The 22,747-nt window shown below is 43.1% G+C and overlaps 2 protein-coding genes across 6 annotated transcripts in view; both read left to right on the forward strand.

Moving 5' to 3' along the window:
• The window catches only part of LOC121540869 (plectin-like), an 83,129-nt gene extending 75,191 nt beyond the window's left edge, over positions 1-7,938 (forward strand). The window contains 4 exon segments of the mRNA XM_045207909.1: positions 1-1,998; positions 2,000-6,604; positions 6,862-6,978; positions 7,125-7,938. Coding sequence (XP_045063844.1) covers positions 1-1,998; positions 2,000-5,719 — 5,718 coding nt within the window. The 3' untranslated portion in view covers positions 5,720-6,604; positions 6,862-6,978; positions 7,125-7,938.
• Positions 7,939-10,214: 2,276 nt separating this feature from the next.
• The window catches only part of macf1b (microtubule actin crosslinking factor 1b), a 41,337-nt gene continuing 28,804 nt past the window's right edge, over positions 10,215-22,747 (forward strand). The window contains exons 1-3 of one of the 5 annotated variants that reach the window (XM_045207915.1): positions 10,215-10,359; positions 12,115-12,173; positions 13,124-13,235. In XM_045207915.1, coding sequence (XP_045063850.1) covers positions 10,237-10,359; positions 12,115-12,173; positions 13,124-13,235 — 294 coding nt within the window. In that variant the 5' untranslated portion in view covers positions 10,215-10,236. Of the gene's footprint in view, positions 10,360-12,114; positions 12,174-13,123; positions 13,236-18,735; positions 19,533-19,704; positions 19,791-22,747 lie in introns of those variants that run through there. The other 4 variants (XM_045207914.1, XM_045207911.1, XM_045207912.1 and 1 more) reach the window with 4 other exon arrangements.

Below are 22,747 nucleotides of genomic sequence, written 5' to 3' on the forward strand. Positions count from 1 at the left end.
AAAACCACTGTGCAAGACCTCAGCCAGACTGACAAGTTAAGAACAATTCTGCAGGGCAAGAACTGTATAGGGGGTGTCTTGACACAGTCTAATCAGAAAATGGCAATATATCAAGCTATGAAAGAAAAGAAAATTACTCCTGGCTGGGCTTTGATCCTCCTGGAGGCACAGGCAGCATCTGGCTATGTAGTAGACCCAGTTAAAAACAAGAAACTCTCTGTCAGTGAGGCTGTGAAGGAAGGCCTGATCGGACCTGAACTGCACAACAAAATGCTGTCTGCTGAGAGAGCTGTCACTGGTTACAAAGACCCTTACACCGGTAACAAGATCTCACTCTTTGAAGCTATGAAGAAGGGCTTGATTGACAGAGACCATGCCATCAGGCAGCTTGAGGCTCAGATAGCTACTGGTGGACTCATTGACCCCATAAACAGCCACCGTGTGCCCATCGAGACTGCATACAAACAGGGGCAGTTTGACACTGAGATGAACAAGATACTGGAGGACCCTTCAGATGACACCAAGGGATTCTTTGATCCGAACACCCAGGAGAACTTAACATACCTTCAGCTAATGCAGAGATGCAGCACAGATCCAGAGACAGGACTGCTGCTCCTGCCCATCACTGACAAGGCTGCTCTGAGCACATCAACCTACACAGAGGAGGAGACCAAGGATGTGTTCAGCAAGACGACTGTCACTGTGCCATTTGGAAAATTCAAAGGAAAGACTGTAACTATCTGGGAAATCATCAATTCTGAGTACTTTACCGAGGACCAGAGAAAGGACCTTATTCGTCAGTACAAGACAGGAAAGATCACAGTGGAAAAAATCATCAAGATTGTTATCACTATGGCAGAGGAAAAGGAAAAAAAGAATGAAATCGCTTTTGAGGGTCTGAGGGGACCTGTCCTTGCTACTGAACTACTGGAGTCCAAGATAATCGACAAAGACCTCTACAATAAGCTGCACACAGGCATTAAAACAATCAAAGAGGTGTCTGAAATGGAGCCTGTTCACAAATCCTTGAAGGGTACAAACTGCATTGCAGGTGTAGTTATTGATTCAACTAAGGAGACTATGTCTTTCTATCAAGCCATGAAGAAGGATATGATGAGGACAGGGCCCGCTTTAACTCTCCTGGAAGCACAAGCAGGAACAGGATTTGTTGTTGATCCTGTAAAGAATCAGAAGTTCACTGTCGATGAAGCCGTGAAAGCAACTGTCGTTGGTCCTGAGCTGCATGAAAAACTACTGTCAGCTGAGAGAGCCGTTACAGGCTACAAAGATCCTTACACAGGAAAGACTGTGTCTTTGTTCGAAGCAATGAATAAAGAACTCATTCCAAAAGATCAGGGCATCAGACTCCTAGATGCGCAGCTTGCAACAGGAGGCATCATTGATCCAGTGAAAAGTCACCGCATCCCACATGATGTTGCCTGTAAACGTGGCTTCTTTGATGATGAAATGAACCAGATTCTGAATAATCCAACTGATGATGTTAAAGGCTACTTTGACCCCAACACACAGGAAAATGTCACATACTCACAGCTATACAAGAGATGTGTCACTGACAAGAAATCTGGGCTTCAGCTTCTACCTCTGTCTGAGCAAGCAATCAATGCAAAGGAAGAGCATACATATACAGAGGTCCAAACCAAAGAGGCCATGAGCCAAGCAACAATGGAGCTGCAGTCTGGTCCACTCAAAGGGAAGAAATTCACAATCTGGGAAATTATCCACTCTGAATATATTACAGAGGAACAGAGACTTGACCTGATAAGGCAGTATAGGTCTGGAAAGATTACAATAGAAAAGATCATCAAGATTGTGATTACGATTGTAAATGAGAAAGAGGCTAAGAAACAAGAACAAGACAGCTTCAAAGGGCTTAGAGCAACTGTCTCTGCCAAGTCACTTTTTGATTCGAAAATCATTGACAAAGCTACGTTTGACATGCTCCAACAAGGCAAAAAGACACCTACACAGGTCAGCGAAAATGTCAAATGTAAGCAAGTACCTGCAGGGCTCTGACAGTATTGCCGGTGTCTACCTTGAACCAACAAAGGAGAAGATCAGCATCTATCAAGCTATGAAAAAAAATATTCTGAGACACAACACAGGCCTGTCACTCCTAGAGGCCCAAGCTGCCACAGGGTTCATTATAGATCCAGTGAAGAACCAGTACCTGTCAGTAGATGATGCCGTTAAAGCAGGCATTGTTGGCCCTGAGCTACATGAGAAACTGCTCGCTGCTGAAAAAGCAGTCACTGGTTACAAAGATCCCTTCACGGGCAAAACAATCTCTCTCTTCCAAGCAATGGAAAAAGGTCTAATCATTAAGGAGCATGTCATGCCACTCTTGGAGGCCCAACTGAGTTCAGGAGGAATAATTGATCCTGTGAACAGCCACCGCGTTCCTATTGACATTGCCTATCAGAAGAGCTTTTTCAGCAAAGAAATGACAAACACCTTCTCGGAACCATCTGATGATAACAAAGCTTTCTCAGACCCCAATTCAGATGATAAAGTAACATACAAACAGCTGAAAGAGAAGTGCACTAGAGATCCTGATTCAGGCATGAACCTTCTACCACTTTCCAAGCCACAGGCCCCTACTGTGGTGGAGAAGACATACCTCTACACAGAGGAACAGACGCAGAATGACCTGGCCACAACCCAAATTGACCTTCCCAGTTCACTTGAGTCCCTTGCTGGAGGGTCATCAAGTCTCTGGGATATCATGAACTCAAATCTACTTCCTGAGCAAGAGCGGAAGAAGCTGATGGAGGAGTATCGCTCTGGCAGTATCACTAAAGAGCGCATGATCATCATCATTATTGAGATTATGGAGCAGAGAGAGATCATCAGAGGTGAAACTGTTAAGTCCTGCAACACAATCAGACGTAGGGTCACTATCGAGGATCTCTACAATGCCCGCATTATTGACCTGGAGACATTCAACCTGCTGAAGCAAGACAAGAGAAACATCCGTGACATTATGGAGATGCAGAGTGTGAAGCAGTATCTGTTTGGCACGGGCAGCGTTGCCGGTGTCATGTCTGACTCCACTTCCAGGATGAGCATTTATTCAGCAATGAAGAGAGGTTTCTTGAAGCCTGAAATTGCCCTTAGTCTCCTGGAAGCACAAGCAGCAACAGGATTCATAATTGATCCTGTGAGAAATGAGACACTCACTGTTGATGAGGCTGTCCGCAAGGGTGTGGTCGGCCCTGAGATCCACGACAGACTTCTGTCAGCTGAGAGAGCGGTCACAGGCTACAAGGACCCTTACAGTGGCAAAATCATATCTCTCTTCCAAGCAATGAAAAAGGACCTTGTTCTGGAGGAGTATGCTCTGAAAATGTTGGAGGCTCAGACTGCCACAGGAGGCATTATGGATCCTGAATTCTACTTCCACCTCCCAGCAGACATTGCCACACAGAGAGGATACATAAACAAGGAAACAAATGAAAGGCTTGCTGATGACGTAAAGGGATTCGTTGACCCTGTCACTGAGGAGAAACTTTCTTATGCCCAATTACTCAAGAGATGCAAGATTGACCCTACCAATGGGATGCGCTTGCTGTCACTGGGAGACAAGAGGCTGATGTTCAAAGGTCTTAGAAAACAGATCACCATAGAGGAGATGTTACGCTCTCAGATCATCGACCAAAAGACGGTCACTGAGCTGAATGAAGGTCTGATTTCAGTGGAAGAGGTTAGCCGTAGACTCCAAAAATACCTTGAGGGCACAAGCTGTATTGCTGGTGTTTATGTAGAGGGAACTAATGACCGTCTATCAATCTATCAAGCCATGAAAAAGAACATGATCAGGCCAGGAACTGCCTTTGAACTGCTGGAGGCTCAGGCTGCCACAGGCTATGTAATTGACCCAATCAAAAATCTCAAACTTACTGTCAATGAATCTGTCAAGATGGGAATAGTGGGGCCAGAATTCAAAGACAAGCTTCTCTCTGCTGAGCGTGCCGTGACAGGTTACAGAGACCCCTATTCCGGCAAGACAATCTCTCTGTTCCAGGCCATGAAGAAGGGGCTCATCTTAAAAGACCATGGAATACGTCTCCTTGAGGCTCAGATTGCCACTGGCGGAATCATTGACCCAGAGGAGAGTCATCGCTTGCCAGTGGAGGTGGCCTACAACCGTGGCCTCTTCGACGAGGAGATGAATGAGATTCTCACAGATCCATCAGATGACACCAAGGGTTTCTTCGATCCCAACACTGAGGAGAACCTGACCTACCTCGGGCTAATGGAGAGGTGCATCACTGACCCAGCCACTGGCCTTGTCCTCCTGCTCCTGAAGGAGAAGAAGAGCGAGAGAAAGACATCCTCCAAATCCTCTGTCCGCAAACGCCGAGTGGTCATCGTGGACCCAGAGTCAGGCAAAGAGATGACTGTTTATGAGGCATTCAGAAAGCAGCTCATTGACCATCAGACCTACCTAGAGCTTGCTGAGCAGGAGTGTGAGTGGGAAGAGATCACACAGACATCCTCTGATGGCGTTGTCAAGTCAATGATCATCGACAGACGGTCTGGAAGACAGTATGACATTGATGACGCCCTCGCACGAGGCCTCATCGACCAGACTTCACTTAGTACATACCGCTCCGGAAACCTGTCCATCACTGAGTTTGCTGACATGCTGTCTGGAAACATGGGTGGCTTCCGCTCCCGGTCATCCTCTTTTGGTTCCACCTCTGGTTCCACCTCATCATCATACAATCCTATGAGCCCCATACCCTCCATTAGACCCCCTGCAACCATGTGGAATGACCCCACAGAGGAGACTGGCCCTGTAGCCGGAATCCTGGATACAGACACTTTGGAGAAGGTGTCAGTCACAGAGGCCATGCACAGGAACCTTGTGGACAATATCACAGGCCAAAGACTACTTGAGGCACAAGCCTGCACAGGGGGCATAATCGACCCAACCACTGGGGAACGATTCGCTGTTACTGAGGCAACCGAGAAAGGGCTTGTGGACAAGGTGATGGTGGACCGTATCAACCTGGCTCACAAAGCTTTCAATGGATTTGAGGACCCAAGAACCAAAGTGAAGATGTCTGCCTCCCAAGCTCTAAAGAAAGGCTGGCTGTATTATGAAGCTGGGCAACGTTTTCTGGAAGTCCAATACCTTACGGGGGGCCTGATTGAACCGGATGTTGAGGGCAGAGTCTCACTGGACGAATCCATCAGAAAGGGCACAATTGATGCTCGCACTGCTCAGAAGCTGAGAGATGTGAGTGCTTACTCCAAATACCTGACATGTCCCAAAACCAAACTAAAAATCTCTTACAAAGATGCCATGGACAGAAGCATGGTTGAGGAAGGATCTGGCCTGCGACTGCTGGAGGCCTCCTCACAGTCAAGCAAAGGGCTGTACAGCCCATACAATGCCAGCAATTCCGGGTCTGCCGCTGGCTCCCGGTCCGGGTCCAGGACTGGATCCAGAACAGGATCCAGAAGAGGCAGCTTTGATGCTACAGGTTCCGGATTTAGCATGAACTTCTCATCCTCCTCCTACACCAGCTCCAGCAGTTACGGTGGCCGCAGATATGATGCAGGACCTCATAATGGGCTCAACATGGATGAGCTAGCCCGAGCCCTTACGGCTCTAGCAATGATCAGGCCATGCAGCTCAGAAGAACAACGAGCCTTCCCAATGATGATGCCAATGCATACCACAGTTGCATAATTTATAGGAAAAATAGTTTGACATTTGAAAAACAAATAATTAACTTATTCTGCTCCTCATGTGGTCACATTAGCAAATGGCTGGAAGTAATTAAATGCAGTTCCTCATATAGATGTCCAAAACAATGCCATATCTCTCCAGCCTTAATTTCTTAAAATTATTAGATCAATTGAATGTCAATTTATATTTTAAGAGAAAAGTATCAGATTTAGTTTTTACTTCATGACCACAACTGATTTTTTTAGTTTGCGTTAACACAACTTGTATACTTAAGCTTTCCGAAACTAATAAATGTATATGTACTTCGAACAGATATATCTTCTTTTTCTTTTTAAACATAAGAATATTTTTGTCCTCTATTTCTTTTATATGTTTGACAATATCCTATGAAATATGCCAACATAGATTCTATAGTAACGCTTTTAGCAGATAAAAAAAAAATATATATATATATATATAGATGTCTTCATATTTCTGAATGTCTGTATAGAGTTTGACCTTTATTTTTATTTTTTTATTTTTTTGTGAAATATGTTATCTGGCAAAGTAAAACAAATAGTTGCAGAGCAGAATTAAAAAAACACTACATAAACACTGGAAGAAGACTGCAACATTCAAAGTTTAATGAACTGCTTCCCTGCCAACATCCCAGCCAACATTTCCCGTTCTGTTCAGTGGACAGGCCCATGCCCCAAGTCATCACCTTATTCTTTAATCACCCACTCCAAAGTTATGAACCATTATACCCATCATTATGGACTACTACACCCGCCATTTACCTCTTGTCAAGTGTTCCTGGTAGACTGCCCTAAGAAGATGTCAGTCTTCACCATGCTTCCTCTGACAGAGGCAAAGATCTGCATCCTGGATGTTGTTTTGGTTCTTGTAAGTTGAAATCAGTTTGCTGATTTGTAATTTAGTAATGTCATTTTGTAATGTAGTTTCTTTGTATCCATTTAATCACAGCCACACTCCTCCTTTACTCTCCTCTAATTCTGTTTTTTCTCTTTCCCCCCTTATCACTAGTATTTCAATGCTAGTTTGGAAGAAAGCGCTATCAAACGTTTTTATCAGTTGGATGATTATGATCATGCCTTTTTTCACCTCAGTATTTTAAGATGATTGATTCCCTTTTTTGACAGATATCTCATTCCATCAGAATTCGATGGGGATGTGCAGATTCTCAGATGGGCGTGGCTGATGAGTCTCTTAACAGGGACGGTATCCCAATTCAACAGCTTCACCATCCAGAACTTCAGGTAAATTCATCATCCACCAAATAATGCATTAAATCATCAAATACATGTGCAATTTATTTATTTGTTTGCATTATAATTCTTTTTGCTTTTTTTTAACAGTTGTTGGTTTTGTTGTCTCAAAATTATTATTTTGTTTTTGTTTTTAGATCTGCCATTGAGTACCTTTCTTCCATTGCACATCCCTCATTTTTGAAGACAGTTGAGGCTTGTGACCCCTGAAGTCTCCCTGGGATACCATACTAGGAAAAACTTTTGTCCAACATTCTTACTTGAACATTGATCATAATTCCCCTATTTTGGATTACACCACTTTACATGTACACATCACTATGGACTTTCACAAGGTCAGCCCCATGAAATGCAATGTAATCTTCATTTCTGTAAGCAACATCAATGTAACATCAGTCAAAACCAAAGTAAATAGTTGCTGAGATGACATTGCAATATATGATCTGATATTACATTAAATGAATGTACATATTTTATAGGATGAATACATTTTGAGACAATTTACATATTTCTTTTGCAAAAATGATTTTGAAGCTTTGTCATATGTTGCTTTTCAACCAGTATTGTAGCTCTTGTTTTCCATACCAAGTATGTTTTTTTCTGTTCTGCTTCTAGGAAGTGTTTTACTTCTGTAAATCTTCATGTTTTCATTTTGCATCATATTTTTCATATCTTATATAATGAACTTTTGCTTTGCATGTTTTACTAACTTGGTAATAAATATTTTAGGAAAAAAATACATTGTAAGAAGAAGAGAATAGGACATGTATCTGCTCCGCAAAACGTGTTTCGTTAAATGCAGATTTAAGTGGTAACAAGATATTTAACAAAACTAACTGGTTGGTTTTGCTCATGAACAGATATTTGTGTTGAGTGGCATGGTGAGTGGAATCTGGTGTATGTTTTGATGATAATACTTTAATGTAAATAAATGTGCTATGAAAAAGGTAATCTTGTCAACTACATTTCAATATCCAGATAAATCACACATTCTGACAATGGAATTATCTACACAGTGACCGTACAGCATACAGAACCAATCACTATATTAAGCATAACACATAAGATTACATTGTGTGTACCTTTAGGCGCATTATAGATTATCACACTAAAGGCTATAAACCAATTTATTGGTAGCAGCATCTGATATACTGTATGTTTTTTATGCAAAATTGCTCAGGTGATGTAAATGACTTCAGTTTATGCCATTGCATTTTGTGGTAGGCCTTATACTTTAGTTTAGTCATTTTATTGTGGTATGCATATACAGTGGGGAGAACAAGTATTTGATACACTGCAATTTTGCAGGTTTTCCTACTTACAAAGCATGTAGAGGTCTGTAATATTTATCATAGGTACACATCAACTGTGAGAGACGGAATCTAAAACAAAAATCCAGAAAATCACATTGTATGATTTTTAAGTCATTCATTTGCATTTTATTGCATGACATAAGTATTTGATACATCAGAAAAGCAGAACTTAATATTTGGTACAGAAACCTTTGTTTGCAATTACAGAGATCATATGTTTCCTGTAGGTCTTGACCAGGTTTGCACACACTGCAGCAGGGATTTTGGCCCACTCCTCCATACAGACCTTCTCCAGATCCTTCAGGTTTCGGGGCTGTCACTGTATATACTTTCAGCTCCCTCCAAAGATTTTCTATTGGGTTCAAGTCTGGAGACTGGCTAGGCCACTCCACAACCTTGAGATGCTTCTTATGGAGCCACTCCTTAGTTGCCCTGGCTGTGTGTTTCGGGTTGTTGTCATGCTGGAAGACCCAGCCACGACCCATCTTCAATGCTCTTACTGATGGAAGGAGGTTGTTGGCCAAGATCTCGCGATACATGGCCCCATCCATCCTCCCTTCAATACGGTGCAGTCGTCCTGTCCCCTTTGCAGAAAAGTATCCCCAAAGAATGATGTTTCCACCTCCATGCTTCACGGTTGGGATGGTGTTCTTGGGGTTGTACTCATCCTTCTTCTTCCTCCAAACACGGCGAGTGGAGTTTAGACCAAAAAGCTAAATTTTTGTCTCATCAGACCACATTACCTTCTCCCATTCCTCCTCTGGATCATCCAGATGGTCATTGGCAAACTTCAGACGGGCCTGGACATGCGCTGGCTTGAGCAGGGGGACCTTGCGTGCGCTGCAGGATTATAATCCATGACGGCGTAGTGTGTTACTAATGGTTTTCTTTGAGACTGTGGTCCCAGCTCTCTTCAGGTCATTGACCAGGTCCTGCCGTGTAGTTCTGGGCTGATCCCTCACCTTCCTCATGATCATTGATGCCCCACGAGGTGAGATCTTGCATGGAGCCCCAGACCGAGGGTGATTGACCGTCATCTTGAACTTCTTCCATTTTCTAATAATTGCGCCAACAGTTGTTGCCTTCTCACCAAGCTGCTTGCCTATTGTCCTGTAGCCCATCCCAGCCTTGTGCAGGTCTACAATTTTATCCCTGATGTCCTTACACAGCTCTCTGGTCTTGGCCATTGTGGAGAGGTTGGAGTCTGTTTGATTGAGTGTGTGGACAGTGTCTTTTATACAGGTAATGAGTTCAAACAGGTGCAGTTAATACAGGTAATGAGTGGAGAACAGGAGGGTTTCTTAAAGAAAAACTAACAGGTCTGTGAGAGCCGGAATTCTTACTGGTTGGTAGGTGATCAAATACTTATGTCATGCAATAAAATGCAAATGAATTACTTAAAAATCATACAATGTGATTTTCTGGATTTTTTTTTTAGATTCCATCTCTCACAGTTGAAGTGTACCTATGATAAAAATTACAGACCTCTACATGCTTTGTAAGTAGGAAAACTACTTGTTCTCCCCACTGTACTTAAGCTTAAAACCATTGTACTGTATACCATGGTAGTATCATTATAGGTGAATGAAGTAGTGTATTTAATGTCCTCTACTTACTGTCTGCATTATTTCATTTCACCATATGAGGGCACTATTAGTTTGACTAAGTAATTTCAACTCATGTCCTCTTGGAATCAGAGGTCTTGGAATACGAGCAAACAATGAACCCTCATCCCCCTCATTCACGATTCAGCTACCAACCTCATTTCATGGATACATTTTCTGTCAACGGCTTGGAGAACATGATTAGAGACTTAGATATACAGTATATGTGTGTCTGTGTGTTATAAATGGGTGGGTGTGGAAGTTGTGCTCTATCTGCCTATCTATACGTCTATGTGTGTGTCTTTCTATGCCAATGTTAGTCTTTGATATTGATGGAAGATCCAGCCAATATGAGAGACGGGCCGTCTACCTGCCAGAATACCTCTAATGACTGCCTTGACTACCCTTCACTGACCCTGTCCCTCCCACCCCTACCAGAGAGGGGTGACGAGGAGGTAAGACATCAGAGAATTGGGTGAGGCAACTCTGTGGGGAGACGATGCTGTAATAGACCTACCAGTAGGGGGCAGTAAAACGAAATACCTGAATTTGAACTTTGGTAGTACTATACTAATGTACACTGCTCAAAAAAATAAAGGGAACACTAAAATAACACATCCTATATCTGAATGAATGAAATAATCTTATGAAATACTTTTTTCTTTACATAGTTGAATGTGCTGACAACAAAATCACACAATTATCAATGGAAATCAAATTTATCAACCCATGGAGGTCTGGATTTGGAGTCACACTCAAAATTAAAGTGGAAAACCACACTACAGGCTGATCCAACTTTGATGTAATGTCCTTAAAACAAGTCAAAATGAGGCTCAGTAGTGTGTGTGGCCTACACGTGCCTGTATGACCTCCCTACAACGCCTGGGCATGCTCCTGATGAGGTGGCGGATGGTCTCCTGAGGGATCTCCTCCCAGACCTGGACTAAAGCATCCGCCAACTCCTGGACAGTCTGTGGTGCAACGTGGCGTTGGTGGATGGAGCGAGACATGATGTCCCAGATGTGCTCAATTGGATTCAGGTCTGGGGAACGGGCAGTCCATAGCATCGATGCCTTCCTCTTGCAGGAACTGCTGACACACTCCAGCCACATGAGGTCTAGCATTGTCTTGCATTAGGAGGAACCCAGGGCCAACCGCACCAGCATATGGTCTCACAAGGGGTCTGAGGATCTCATCTCGGTACCTAATGGCAGTCAGGCTACCTCTGGCGAGTACATGGAGGGCTGTGCGGCCCCCCAAAGAAATGCGTCTCCAGACTCTGTCACGTCTGTCACGTGCTCAGTGTGAACCTGCTTTCATCTGTGAAGGGCACAGGGCGCCATTGGCGAATTTGCCAATCTTGGTGTTCTCTGGCAAATGCCAAACGTCCTGCACGGTGTTGGGCTGTAAGCACAACCCCCACCTGTGGACGTCGGGCCCTCATACCACCCTCATGGAGTCTGTTTCTGACCATTTGAGGAGACACATGCACATTTGTGGCCTGCTGGAGGTCATTTTGCAAGGCTCTGGCAGTGCTCCTCCTGCTCCTCCTTGCACAAAGGCGGAGGTAGCGGTCCTGCTGCTGGGTTGTTGCCCTCCTACAGCCTCCTCCACGTCTCCTGATGTACTGGCCTGTCTCCTGGTAGCGCCTCCATGCTCTGGACACTACGCTGACAGACACAGCAAACCTTCTTGCCACAGCTCGCATTGATGTGCCATCCTGGATGAGCTGCACTACCTGAGCCACTTGTGTGGGTTGTAGACTCCGTTTCATGCTATCACTAGAGTGAAAGCACTGCCAGCATTCAAAAGTGACCAAAACATCAGCCAGGAAGCATAGGAACTGAGAAGTGGTCTGTGGTCACCACCTGCAGAACCAGTCCTTTATTAGGGGTGTCTTGCTAGTTACCTATAATTTCCACCTGTTGTCTATTCCATTTGCACAACAGCATGTGAAATGTATTGTCAATCAGTGTTGCTTCCTAAGTGGACAGTTTGATTTCACAGAAGTGTGATTGACTTGGAGTTACATTGTGTTGTTTAAGTGTTCCCTTTATTTTTTTGAGCAGTGTATCTATGAGGGCAAACTCAGTGTCCTGATCACTACCAATTTCAGCTGCACTACTTCAAGGTATTATACTTTATATTGAGTGAAAGCAAACACAAATGATTAATCTCTGATATATTATTATTTTTGTTGTCTGTTTCAGGAAGAAAGGGGGAGTGTGTATGGATTGGCAACACCCACATCCAAGGAACAGAGCTCTGGGTATGGGTAAATGCAAAAACAAATGGCCATGGTTCAATTCAACACAACCATCACAATTTCAACAATTCACATATTGTATGCATTTCAAGATCATAATATTTGTAATTAAATACAAATTCAATGTATTAGACTTTTGTTGCACTGGTCTCCATTCCCATCACCCACCATCAGTCAGGTCAAACTGAACAAATGGCTGGTGATGATGACAGTTGGTTGATTGTCACAGTTTAGTGGACCAGTGTGCCTGGATCTAAAGTCATTGACCTGGATGGTCCAACAGTACAAAGATGATAACAAAAAGGAACGGTAAAGCACACAGTGTAAAAGGTCCAGTTACAAACATCCCCAACCTTGGCTTAGCATCCAGACTAGCGGACAAAGAGAGCAGATGCTTCCACAATGAGTCTAAATTCCCGTCTGAAGTGCATGGCTGTGTCCTGCTTAATATACAGTGCCCTCCGTAATTATTGGGACAGTGAAGCATTTTTTCTTCTGAAATCAAACAATGACTATGAGGTGAAACTGCAGACTTTCAGCTTTAATTTGAAGGTATTTTCATCCATATCGGGTGAACCGATATGGGGGGTATTTCTGTCTGTAATAAAGCCCTTTTGTGGGGAAAAACTCATTCTGATTGGCTGGGCCCAATGGGTGGCCTATGCCCTCCCAGACCCACTCATGTGTGTGCAAAGCTGTCATCAAGGCAAAGGGTGGATATTTGAAGAATCTCAAATATAAAATATATTTTGATTGATTTAACACTTTTTTGGTTACTACATGATTCCATATGTGTTATTTCATATTTTTGATGTCTTCACTATTATTCTACAGTGTAAAAATAAAGAAAAACCCTTGAATGAGTAGGTGTGTCCAAACTTTTGACTGGTAGTGTATATATATATAGATTCATAGTGACATAGACACAAGCTTTGTGGGATGTATGCTTCCAGGAGGGAGTCAGAGGAGTGGAGCCAATGGCAGGGGGAGTTCAGAGGTCAAATCCGAGCCCTGCGACACTGGCTGAAGAGCATGGAGATGAGGCTACCTCCTCTGGACCATACGGTCAGTTGGGTTGTTGAGTTGTTAGGTTCCTAACCTTTCTCTCTTTCACCTATTTAACTCACAGCTTGAATGTCATTTGTTTTATATTTATTTATAAGACGTTTTATGTCAACATTGCTAACATCATACTTTTCCCCCCGTAAAAATTATTCTCAGAGGTTTAGTGCACATTACGCACTTAAATGAGGAATGACAACCATATTTAGCAGTAGAATGAACAGGGCCTTGGCATATTTAGTAAAGCAACATCCTTGTAGTGGGATCTGCTGCAAGAGGCTATCAACCTAATACCATCATCATCAATGGATATCCAAGGAACCATTAAAGACAGACTTTGTCCTCCATCCTCTGTTGCTGTGCATCCAATAACACAGAGTAAAATACACTTTGGCGGAGAGGGGGCTGGATATTAAGTCAAGAAGAAGAATGAGTGAACAATGTTGATATATTATCCATTCACAGGATGCTAGAGGACTGGACAATACCCATCCCCCATGATGCAACTTGTTGGTCTAACAGTAATCGTGTGGGCTGAGAGAAATCCAAAGAAGATTTCAAACAAAAACAGTGATTTGAGGCTAACCCCTATTGTGTAATCCACTGTCCCCATGGCGCTGGGCTGAGCATCACTATCGAATAATATGCCCTAAGCCCCAGAGAAAGAAATGCTTTCTCACCCAGGGGACTGGCATGATACCACTAAACAGAGAGCGAGAGAAAAACTGTACAAACAACAGAGCAAGAGTCAGAAGAGAGATACACATTACACATACAGGCGTATGACTTCATACACAAGGAAAAAGAGCAAGGGAATCAGTGAGAGAGAAGAATCTAGAGCCAGACGGACTCAAGCGGAGATCGAGGTGGTGGTCTTAGCTCCTCCATGTCCTGCAGTGAGTTTCCTTTGGGGAGAGGGGCAGGCAGGCAAGCTCTTTTGTGCTGTGCTGGGACAGAGAGGCTGGAGAGCCGCTCAGCAGTGGAGGCCCATTGCACACATGAGCGAACACACTGAAAGGACATTATACTCAGATGGGAGGATGAGGACGGAGAGAAAAAAAAGACAAGAAAAACAGGATCTTACAGAGTGCCGTGGTCTGGCCATAAAGGCATTTGTTGTGTATACCCCAGCCATTCGTCTTTTTGATCTGTTAGTAGCGCATAATGAGATTTAAGCGTTGCACAATAATTAGTGTGCCTTGAAGGGTAATATTTTATATCACAAACATTAACGGGGTTCTTTTAAACTTAGGATAATGAACAAGGGCCTCGACTCCAATAACTAGCTTAATCCACAGACTTAAAGCAAACTAGCATGAAACATCAATATGCCCAGACTCAAGAGCACACCAAGACTCTTTACAACACAAACACTGATTGAATCAATTGCCATACTTTGTGTTTCATGTTGATACTCTCTGCATTATTTAGCCTTTTTATCTTCTTAGTGTTTTTGTGGTTGTGAGTACTGTGTTACCTCAGAGTGAAAGGAGGACCTTATTGTGATTGATAGGTTTTGGTTAATTTAGTGTTACTAAAAGATTGATTAATTGATTATAACGCTAAATGGCGTAACAACTGAATGATTTAATCTTATAATCAGGGATCAAACTGGATACACCTGACCTTCGGGTGAACTTATCCATCAAGCCAAAGCCAATAGCTTTTCTCTAATATTGAACTGCAAACCTTTTTTACATTATGATGCCATCATCACGCTTTGTTGTGTGTGTGACAAAAAAATTGTGTAAGACACATGTACTGTATTACTCAACTTAAAGGTTCCTGTGCCTCCCCCAGTGAGCATGGTTAAATGCAGGTAGTCTTTTATCAGTACCGTGCCTTTATCACAGTGCACCCCTCCATAAGCCTTTGTCATGTTAATGCTGCTTTCAGTCTGGTCTGTGGGGACTTGTTAGTTAGCTAGGCAAACTGCATGAATGAGACACTACACAACTTCCCCCAACATGCCAACAATACACAGGAGAGAGACACACCTGCTCCTTAACACAGGTCATGCTCTGACAGTGGGTCATGTTCTTTAGAACATATGAAGCAAAATGTTTTGCAACGGAAAACAAACATTTGACTTTTGAACGACAATATCAGATAGTACTTCACTGTTTCACTCTGCTTCGGGACATTTTATTCCGTTCCGTGACTATTGAACATTACCTTGTTTCTCCATACAACCTAACAGCTTCCATAAACCAAGTTAAAGTCATTCATAAACAGCTGTGAAGCAGAATTCGGATCGTTTTTTTAAGTAGGCCTAGAGGTTGACGCTGAATGTTCCACCTTGTGAAAATGACTTTAATTGTTTGCATTGTGTAAGAAGTGCTGTATTGCGTCAATCAAAAGTTAGAAAAGCAATCTCTCCATTCAGAGAAACGAATTAAGGCCAAAAGTTCCTCTCTTTATCTCGTCCCCCCGCTGATGAGGAACTGCTGAATAAAGAGTGTCTGTGTCCCTCTCTCTCTAAAGGTCTCTGGTTTCCCTGGGTCCGCTGCAAAGTCTGCATCACAAATAAGCCCTTCACACATAACCTGCAAACAGGCCAGGAAGAGGGGTGAGAAAGCACAGCTCTATTCTCCTCTCCTCTGTCTTGATGGCAGTGGGCAAACAGTAGCCCCTCTCTGATGACGGCAGATAATGACATGGAAAGATGTGTTGGTGTTGATTGCTGTGAATCACCAAGTAGTAAAGATAGGGAGGGGAGATATTGTGTGTGTGTGTGTGTGTGTGTGTGTGTGTGTGTGTGTGTGTGTGTGTGTGTGTGTGTGTGTGTGTGTGTGTGTGTGTGTGTGTGTGTGTGTGTGTGTGTGTGTGTGTGTGTGTGTGTGTGTGTGTGTGTGTGTTCATAATGTTTGAATTGTGATTATCCAGTTCTTTATGGTCCTGGGATTGTGTGTTTTTGTGTTTCTTTAGCATTTGTTGTGATCAACCTTTGCATAGGAATACTAAGGTTATTGACAATGTAGCCACTTTTAGGTTCTGACTCTTTACTTGTTGTGGAAGCTCTCAATCTAATCTTCCTGTGAACAGACCGATCACATATGGGGGTTGGGTAGCTGATGTTGTTGAGTCCCTCCAGCCTCCATCCTGTGACTAAGATTTCCAGTATCCAGGCACCCCAGGGAAGCCCCTAACTCCTTTTCACCCAAACCCACACATTTCTGGGAAGCAACCTCTTTGGTGATAAATAACTGTGTGTTTGTGTGTTTGCAAGTGTGTGTGTGTGTGTAATGGTGTTGGTTTTGACCCATAAAAGGGACCCCCTTTCCTCGTGAAGACGGCTCCCCATGTGAGGGGTGGGTATGGCTGCAGGAGTGCTAATTACCACATAGGCTACTAGAGCCATAGAGGAGCCATTGAGGTCTTATTTAATTTGAAGGCAGAGAAGAGAAGGAAGATTGTGGAGGAGGAGGGGGGACATGCCATGCAGCCAGCAGGATTAATCTACTTTAGTGCTCTCAGGTCTTCTGGCACATGGGGTCTGTGATCAAATTTGGCCCCATTTGCAACCAATTTGGAATCGTGTTCATTTAGACCCCTATATTCCATGTCCCCAATCTCGGAACCTACACTTCCCAGTCTTACATACAGCATAGGGGCAGATGGGAGGTTAATGGTAGAGAAACTGGGAAATGATCAACCTCCTGGCTGCCCAGCCTGTTAACAGTGTGTTGCTTCATAGCCCTATTGATAACCAGTGTGCCAGTGCCTCTTCAACTAAACCAGCCAGTCTTTTGGAACGGGGGGTACTTGTGGTTAAGGCCATAGTGTGAAATGGAAAGGGACAGCGGGTTCGGTGAAACGATTCAATTATTTCTAAGAGGATTTGGAGCTAGCTAAAAACCAGGGTCAGGTGTCGTGGGTTTAGAACAGTGGCACAGGCATACCGGGGTCTCATCCATGCCAGACCCACTCAGGGAGAAGGAGGAGGGCAGGCTCACTTGCTCTTCGTTAAACAGCTGAATACACTGCTGCTCTCTTATGGGACCAACCAAACCTTTATCTGGAGTATTGCTACTATTTCGAAAGCTTGATGTTGTCTGCCTACAGTATTAATCTGTCTGAACTATCTGTCAGTTGCAGATGTCCATGGATTTCTGTCATTGCCTGCAGGTTCAGATCTCTGGGACAGAGAGGGTAAAGTATGGGAGGTCCTAATATGTGAGACTAGTATAATTTAGGACAGACAGGGATGGAGTACTCACAAGTTTAAATAACTTGACCCCATGGGGGTCACGCTATTTAATTCACTTTTCCTTTGCAGCCAGGGCATTTTCAGTCTCCTTTGTGATTCATGTTATCACCTCTTTCCCAGTTACTCATTTTCCCTCATTGTTTTCAAAGTGGCAAGTAACACTGTCATAAACAAACATTCACTCCTGGGAAAATAAGCCTAAGCAAGGTTAAATGTAATTTATTTATTCTTGCATGAAGACATGCAATGCCGGTATGACAATATCTTGGCATCAGTTTAAAACATGTTACGTGTACACTACAGAAAGATGGTGTATTGGTAATCAGCTAATCTTGGCATAGTGAAAAGTGAGGGACGTGGTTTCGTGTCTTTGCACAGAAAGAGTCAATATTTTGCTCCCTCTTCCATCTGCCATGCACTTTCTCCTCAGACTAATCACTCTAGACATTGACTCCATTGAAATACTGTGTAGATTATGGAAGAGGGAGCGGGGCTTGTGTGAGCACATGAGAGAGAGACCGAGAGTGTGTGAGAGAGAGGGAGAATATTGGAGGATGGAGAGACAAAGAGAAGGAGAGAGAGAGTGAGACAGACAGAGAGAGATGTTAAATTAGGTTGTTCAGGGCTTCAGGGAATAAACACCTCTTTGAGGGGAGTGACCTACTATGCACCTGTCCTCCAGGGCTTCCAGTGCACCTGCTGCCCTGCACCTGTTCACTTACTCACAGCTAGTAATGATCCCAGCTCTGATCCCAGGGGAGATCACCACACACATCATCTCCAGGTGATCACGTGAGTGTGTGATTAGCTGGTGTCATTCAGCTGGGGTGTTGGTTTCCCTAGTCTTAGTCTCCCTGTAATAGATAGGGTAGGAAATAAAACAATTAGGTTACATAGTGTTAATGCTAAAAGACAAATCACATTTAGATGCTATTGTATATTTTAGATTTAGTTAGATGCAAATGTAGTTTGAGAAATGACATCCACAGGGTTCCGTCATAGCTTTCCCAGGAGCCAGAGAGAAGGTCTATTTTGCCCACATCCAATTTTCTCAATTTCGTCTTCATTTACCAGTTCTTTGTTTTTTCGTAAGATTTGTAAGTGTCTGGAAGTGAGTTGAAAAAGGTAATCAGAGATGTTTTACAGTAATTAGTTGTCTTTGTTGCTGCTGTGGATGCTGCTGCACTGACTGAATGGAGATGGGGGTTGGGTATGGGAGGGGTGGGTGGGTGAAGGTCCCTCCTTTTGTGGCCTTGCGTTGCTTTCCCCTGCCGGCGCTGCGTGAGCTAGAGGCAGAGAGAAGGGGCTGGAGGCAGCTGTCAGCATGTGAATATTTCGAGGAGGGCGGCCCGGGGCTCTTTAGAAAGCTTTTTTCACTTTCTCTTTTTTCACCAGAAGCAGCATGGAGTTTCAGAGCCAAAATAAAACATTATAAGGGAGGAGCTATCGAAGGGGGGAATTGAGGGAGGGCAAGAGAAAGGAGGAAGGTAAGGGAAGCACTTTGCTGTCTAACTGTTTGGTACAGGAGCACAAGCGGTGTAGATTGTGACACTGGCCTGCGATCATATGGAGCTACCAGGGTGTGATCACAATGTGAGAACTATTCCTGGCTGGGAACTGAGGGATTCTAGTTGAGCCGTTGGGACTACATTGTCTTGATCCGGGTGCACCATCATCGTATTGGTGGCGTTAACAAGGAAGGAATTCCTCTATCGGAGCTCCCACAACAAAGGAGAAAGGGAGAGGAGCGGGGTCGGTGGGAGGGGAAGAGAGGGGTGCAGTGAGAAGGGAGAGGAGGACATTGTTTGCCTGTGGCTGTGGGCAACGGAAAGCATGGGTTATCAGGCCTTATGTGTGTTTTTTGTTTAGAGACTGTGTTTTGATGTGAGGATGTCTGAGTGAGTTGTGTGTGTAGTGTGAGTGAGTGTGTGTGTGAGAGAGCATGCATGTGTGTGAGGAGACTTCTTGGGAAAGGAGGGAGGCCGTTCAAAGGATGCTCAAGCAAGGCAGGATTTTTTTCTCCTTTTTGAAGGGTGACGAGACTAGCTGAATTCCTTTGCTCTAGGCGTTGTGCTCGTCTCTGCTCCAGGGTAAGTTTGCGTCACCTAAATCTCAAACCGCCAAAACTGCCACCAGGCCTGGATTGGCTTATAGGAAAATGTCAGTAGGAGTTTACTCTTCTGTGATTGCAGCTTGGAAGAGCATGTGATGATGCAAACTTGCTATGGTCATTTGTTCACTGGTCCACATTGGCCCAAAGGGACAGTTCTGAACAGTGAATGTGAAGCTAGAAGTATGTTTTTACTCCCCACATAGGAAATATGTCTTTGTGATTGTTTCATACAGTTGTAAGTATAATGTCTTCATTATAATGGTAATGTGCAGGATAGAATATTGTAATTTACAGATTTGATTGAGGAAGAAACATTTATAAACTGAAATCAAGTAGTGAGTTTGATATGTGAAATTGGGAAAATTGTATGCACCATATTGCTACATTTTGGCAGGATCAGAATGATGAAAATAGCATTGTGGTGTTAGAACCAACATTTGCTGTTTTTAAATGCAATTCACCAAAATATCAAACAATTTCACCATTGGATGCAACCGTCACATATTGTCTTACATTTACATTTTAGTCATTTAGCAGACGCTCTTATCCAGAGCGACTTACAGTTAGTGAGTGCATACATTTTCATACTGATTTTCTTACCATAGGCAATTTGCATCTTGGGTTTAATTGATTAGATATTTAATATTATTTCCTAGATGTAATGTGAGGTGTTTAAATTAACAGCACAGTTCGATACAATCATTTGTGGCACGCTTTGTTGTTGCTCTGTTTTAGCCATGAACCGGTGGCCTTTTTCAATATCCGTCATAAGATGTTATGAGTCTCACGGGTGAATGCACAGTTGTCAGCTTTAATTAGAAAACCACTATCTTGATTACCACATAGAGACCCTCCATGAATTGTGACTGGCCTGTCTTTGTGGGGGCTCTAAGATTGTAATTCATGATTATTATTCTGTGGTTAATGGAATCAGTGGTCTGGTTGTCCCGTCATTGGGTGCATTTTTCGGTTTGGATACACGCTGAAGCAATGGTGCCAAAACACCAGACTCTCTTTTGTGTGTGAGTGTATGTTGGTGTAGGTGTGGGAGGGGACTGTGTTTCTCACAGACAATCACCGAAACAGAAAATCACACACATTCACACTGTCTAGTGTCTTTATCAGTGATAGGATACATAGATTTCAATTTGTAATGATTGAAATAATAGTATCAGACATTTTACTGCCCTTTCATGTCTCATTGGATGTTCCATATATATTGCAGAGTAGCCCTATATTGTGACTCTAAATGATATTAATCAGGAAATGGTCTGCAGTGATGGATCATAGATCAGTCTTGAGACCACACAAAGGGCTGAGTCTAAATCAAGGGTCATTTCTAGAGAGGTTAAGTGTTGGAATGGGCCAGGTCATCTGAGATATGGGTTAAGTGAAATGGTTGCCTAGCTTCAGCTTTAGCTTTAGGGCAGAACTAGCTACTGTGCACATTCTTATCATATAGCAACATGGTCTAATTAAAATATGTAAAAACAGTATAATTTAACCATGTTGTAGAATGATAGCCTGGGTTTATTAGTTAAATTGCAGTATGGCCTTGCAGATTATTTGAGATTTTGATGGACCTGGAAGAGTAAGTCGCTCTGGATAAAAGCGTCTGCTAAATGACTAAAATGTAATGTAAATGTAAGAGGGGTTCTTAGAATGACCCAATTACCTCGTACCCCTGCAAAACAAAAAGTCAGGTTATCGTTACTCATTGTGTATATTTATTCCTTGTGTTATTATTTTTCAATTCTTTTCTTTTTTTTCACTCTGCATTGTTGGGAAAGTTCCATAATTAAGCATTTCACTGTTAGTCTACACCTGTTGTTTACGAAGCATGTGACAAATGCAATTTTATTTTATTAGATTTATTCAGTAATTAGCAACCTCAGTGTTTGTTTTCAGATGGCATCTCAATTTTAATGTAGTAATGTGTCAGTAGGATGACACACAGCATCATCATGCTACATACAGTATGTCTCATAGGAATAGTTTACAATAGCACACTCAGGTAGCCTGGAATATGCTCTGATATGCTCTGTTTCCATTGTCTGCTATTTTGAAGTGAGACAATGGTGAAACAGAACATATCAGTTTGGATTCCAGGCTACACATCAGGTGCAATAACCAGTCAGACATGGCACGCCCTCACCCTTTGCCTTGGTTTGTTAACCTACTGAACATGGACACAGCCGCCTGCCGCAGATACTCTCTGGTCTCCTCTGGAGAATATGAGGCTGTGATTAAGGCTAACAGGGTAATCATTGATCTTGGGCTGGGGCTTTGTCTGTGAGCCACTCTCCTCTCTGATCCTATGTATTCACAGTATTCCCCCTGGGTTCCATGCTATGGCCTACATCATCTGCGTTGCAGACATGTGCATAGTACGACTGTAATTACTATAATGCACATAGAGAGGTCTAATCAAAATGTTAATTTCAGCTACACCCTTATTATCTAATAGAAGACCGATACATCCTGGTCTTTAATGGGGATCATGGCTGTGAAACAGAATGAGACTGAATAGAATTATGAATTATGAATAGAATAGAATTACAGTATGACATGACATTGCTGAAAGAGGCACAATGAGGTTGTGTTCTGCTACAAGCCGAACAAGCTGTTTTATCTCCAGCAAAGAGAACAGCCGAATCTAGTCATGCAGCTAATTGTTTCGAGCTCCTAACCTGTGAATACTGAATATTTATTGTAACCAAAAAACTAAGAGCGGATACAGCCAGCAAAGACAGCACTGTAAAATGTGGCGCCTTCTGGTCCAGCGAGCCAGAAAACCGAAAACCTTCTCGGTAGATTTTTTGGAGCCAACTTCCCCAATTTATCTGACTCGACCAGCCGAGACCAGTTGCAACCAGCCGTGACCTGGAATGACCTGTTGTAGATCCAGAGGCACTAATCTGACCTCAGAGGAAGCAGTAGCAGCAGAGTATAGCAGAGCCCCTCCCTGGTAGCCCCTGATTGGCCCACCTCAGCCCCTATAGGCCAGGATAATTACACTCACCATTGAACCCTCTGTCATTACAATGACCATACTGTGGAGAAGTAACAGACAGTCTGAAACAGTCCCTAGTCATGGACAAAACTCATGACAGTTATGTTGGAACGAGTCAATTAACTTTTGGGAAAGGATGCATTGTAAGCGATGAAAATATGTTTAATACTTAAATGGTG

The sequence above is a fragment of the Coregonus clupeaformis genome, chromosome 26 (genome assembly GCF_020615455.1).
Source record: "Coregonus clupeaformis isolate EN_2021a chromosome 26, ASM2061545v1, whole genome shotgun sequence".
NCBI lineage: Eukaryota > Metazoa > Chordata > Actinopteri > Salmoniformes > Salmonidae > Coregonus > Coregonus clupeaformis.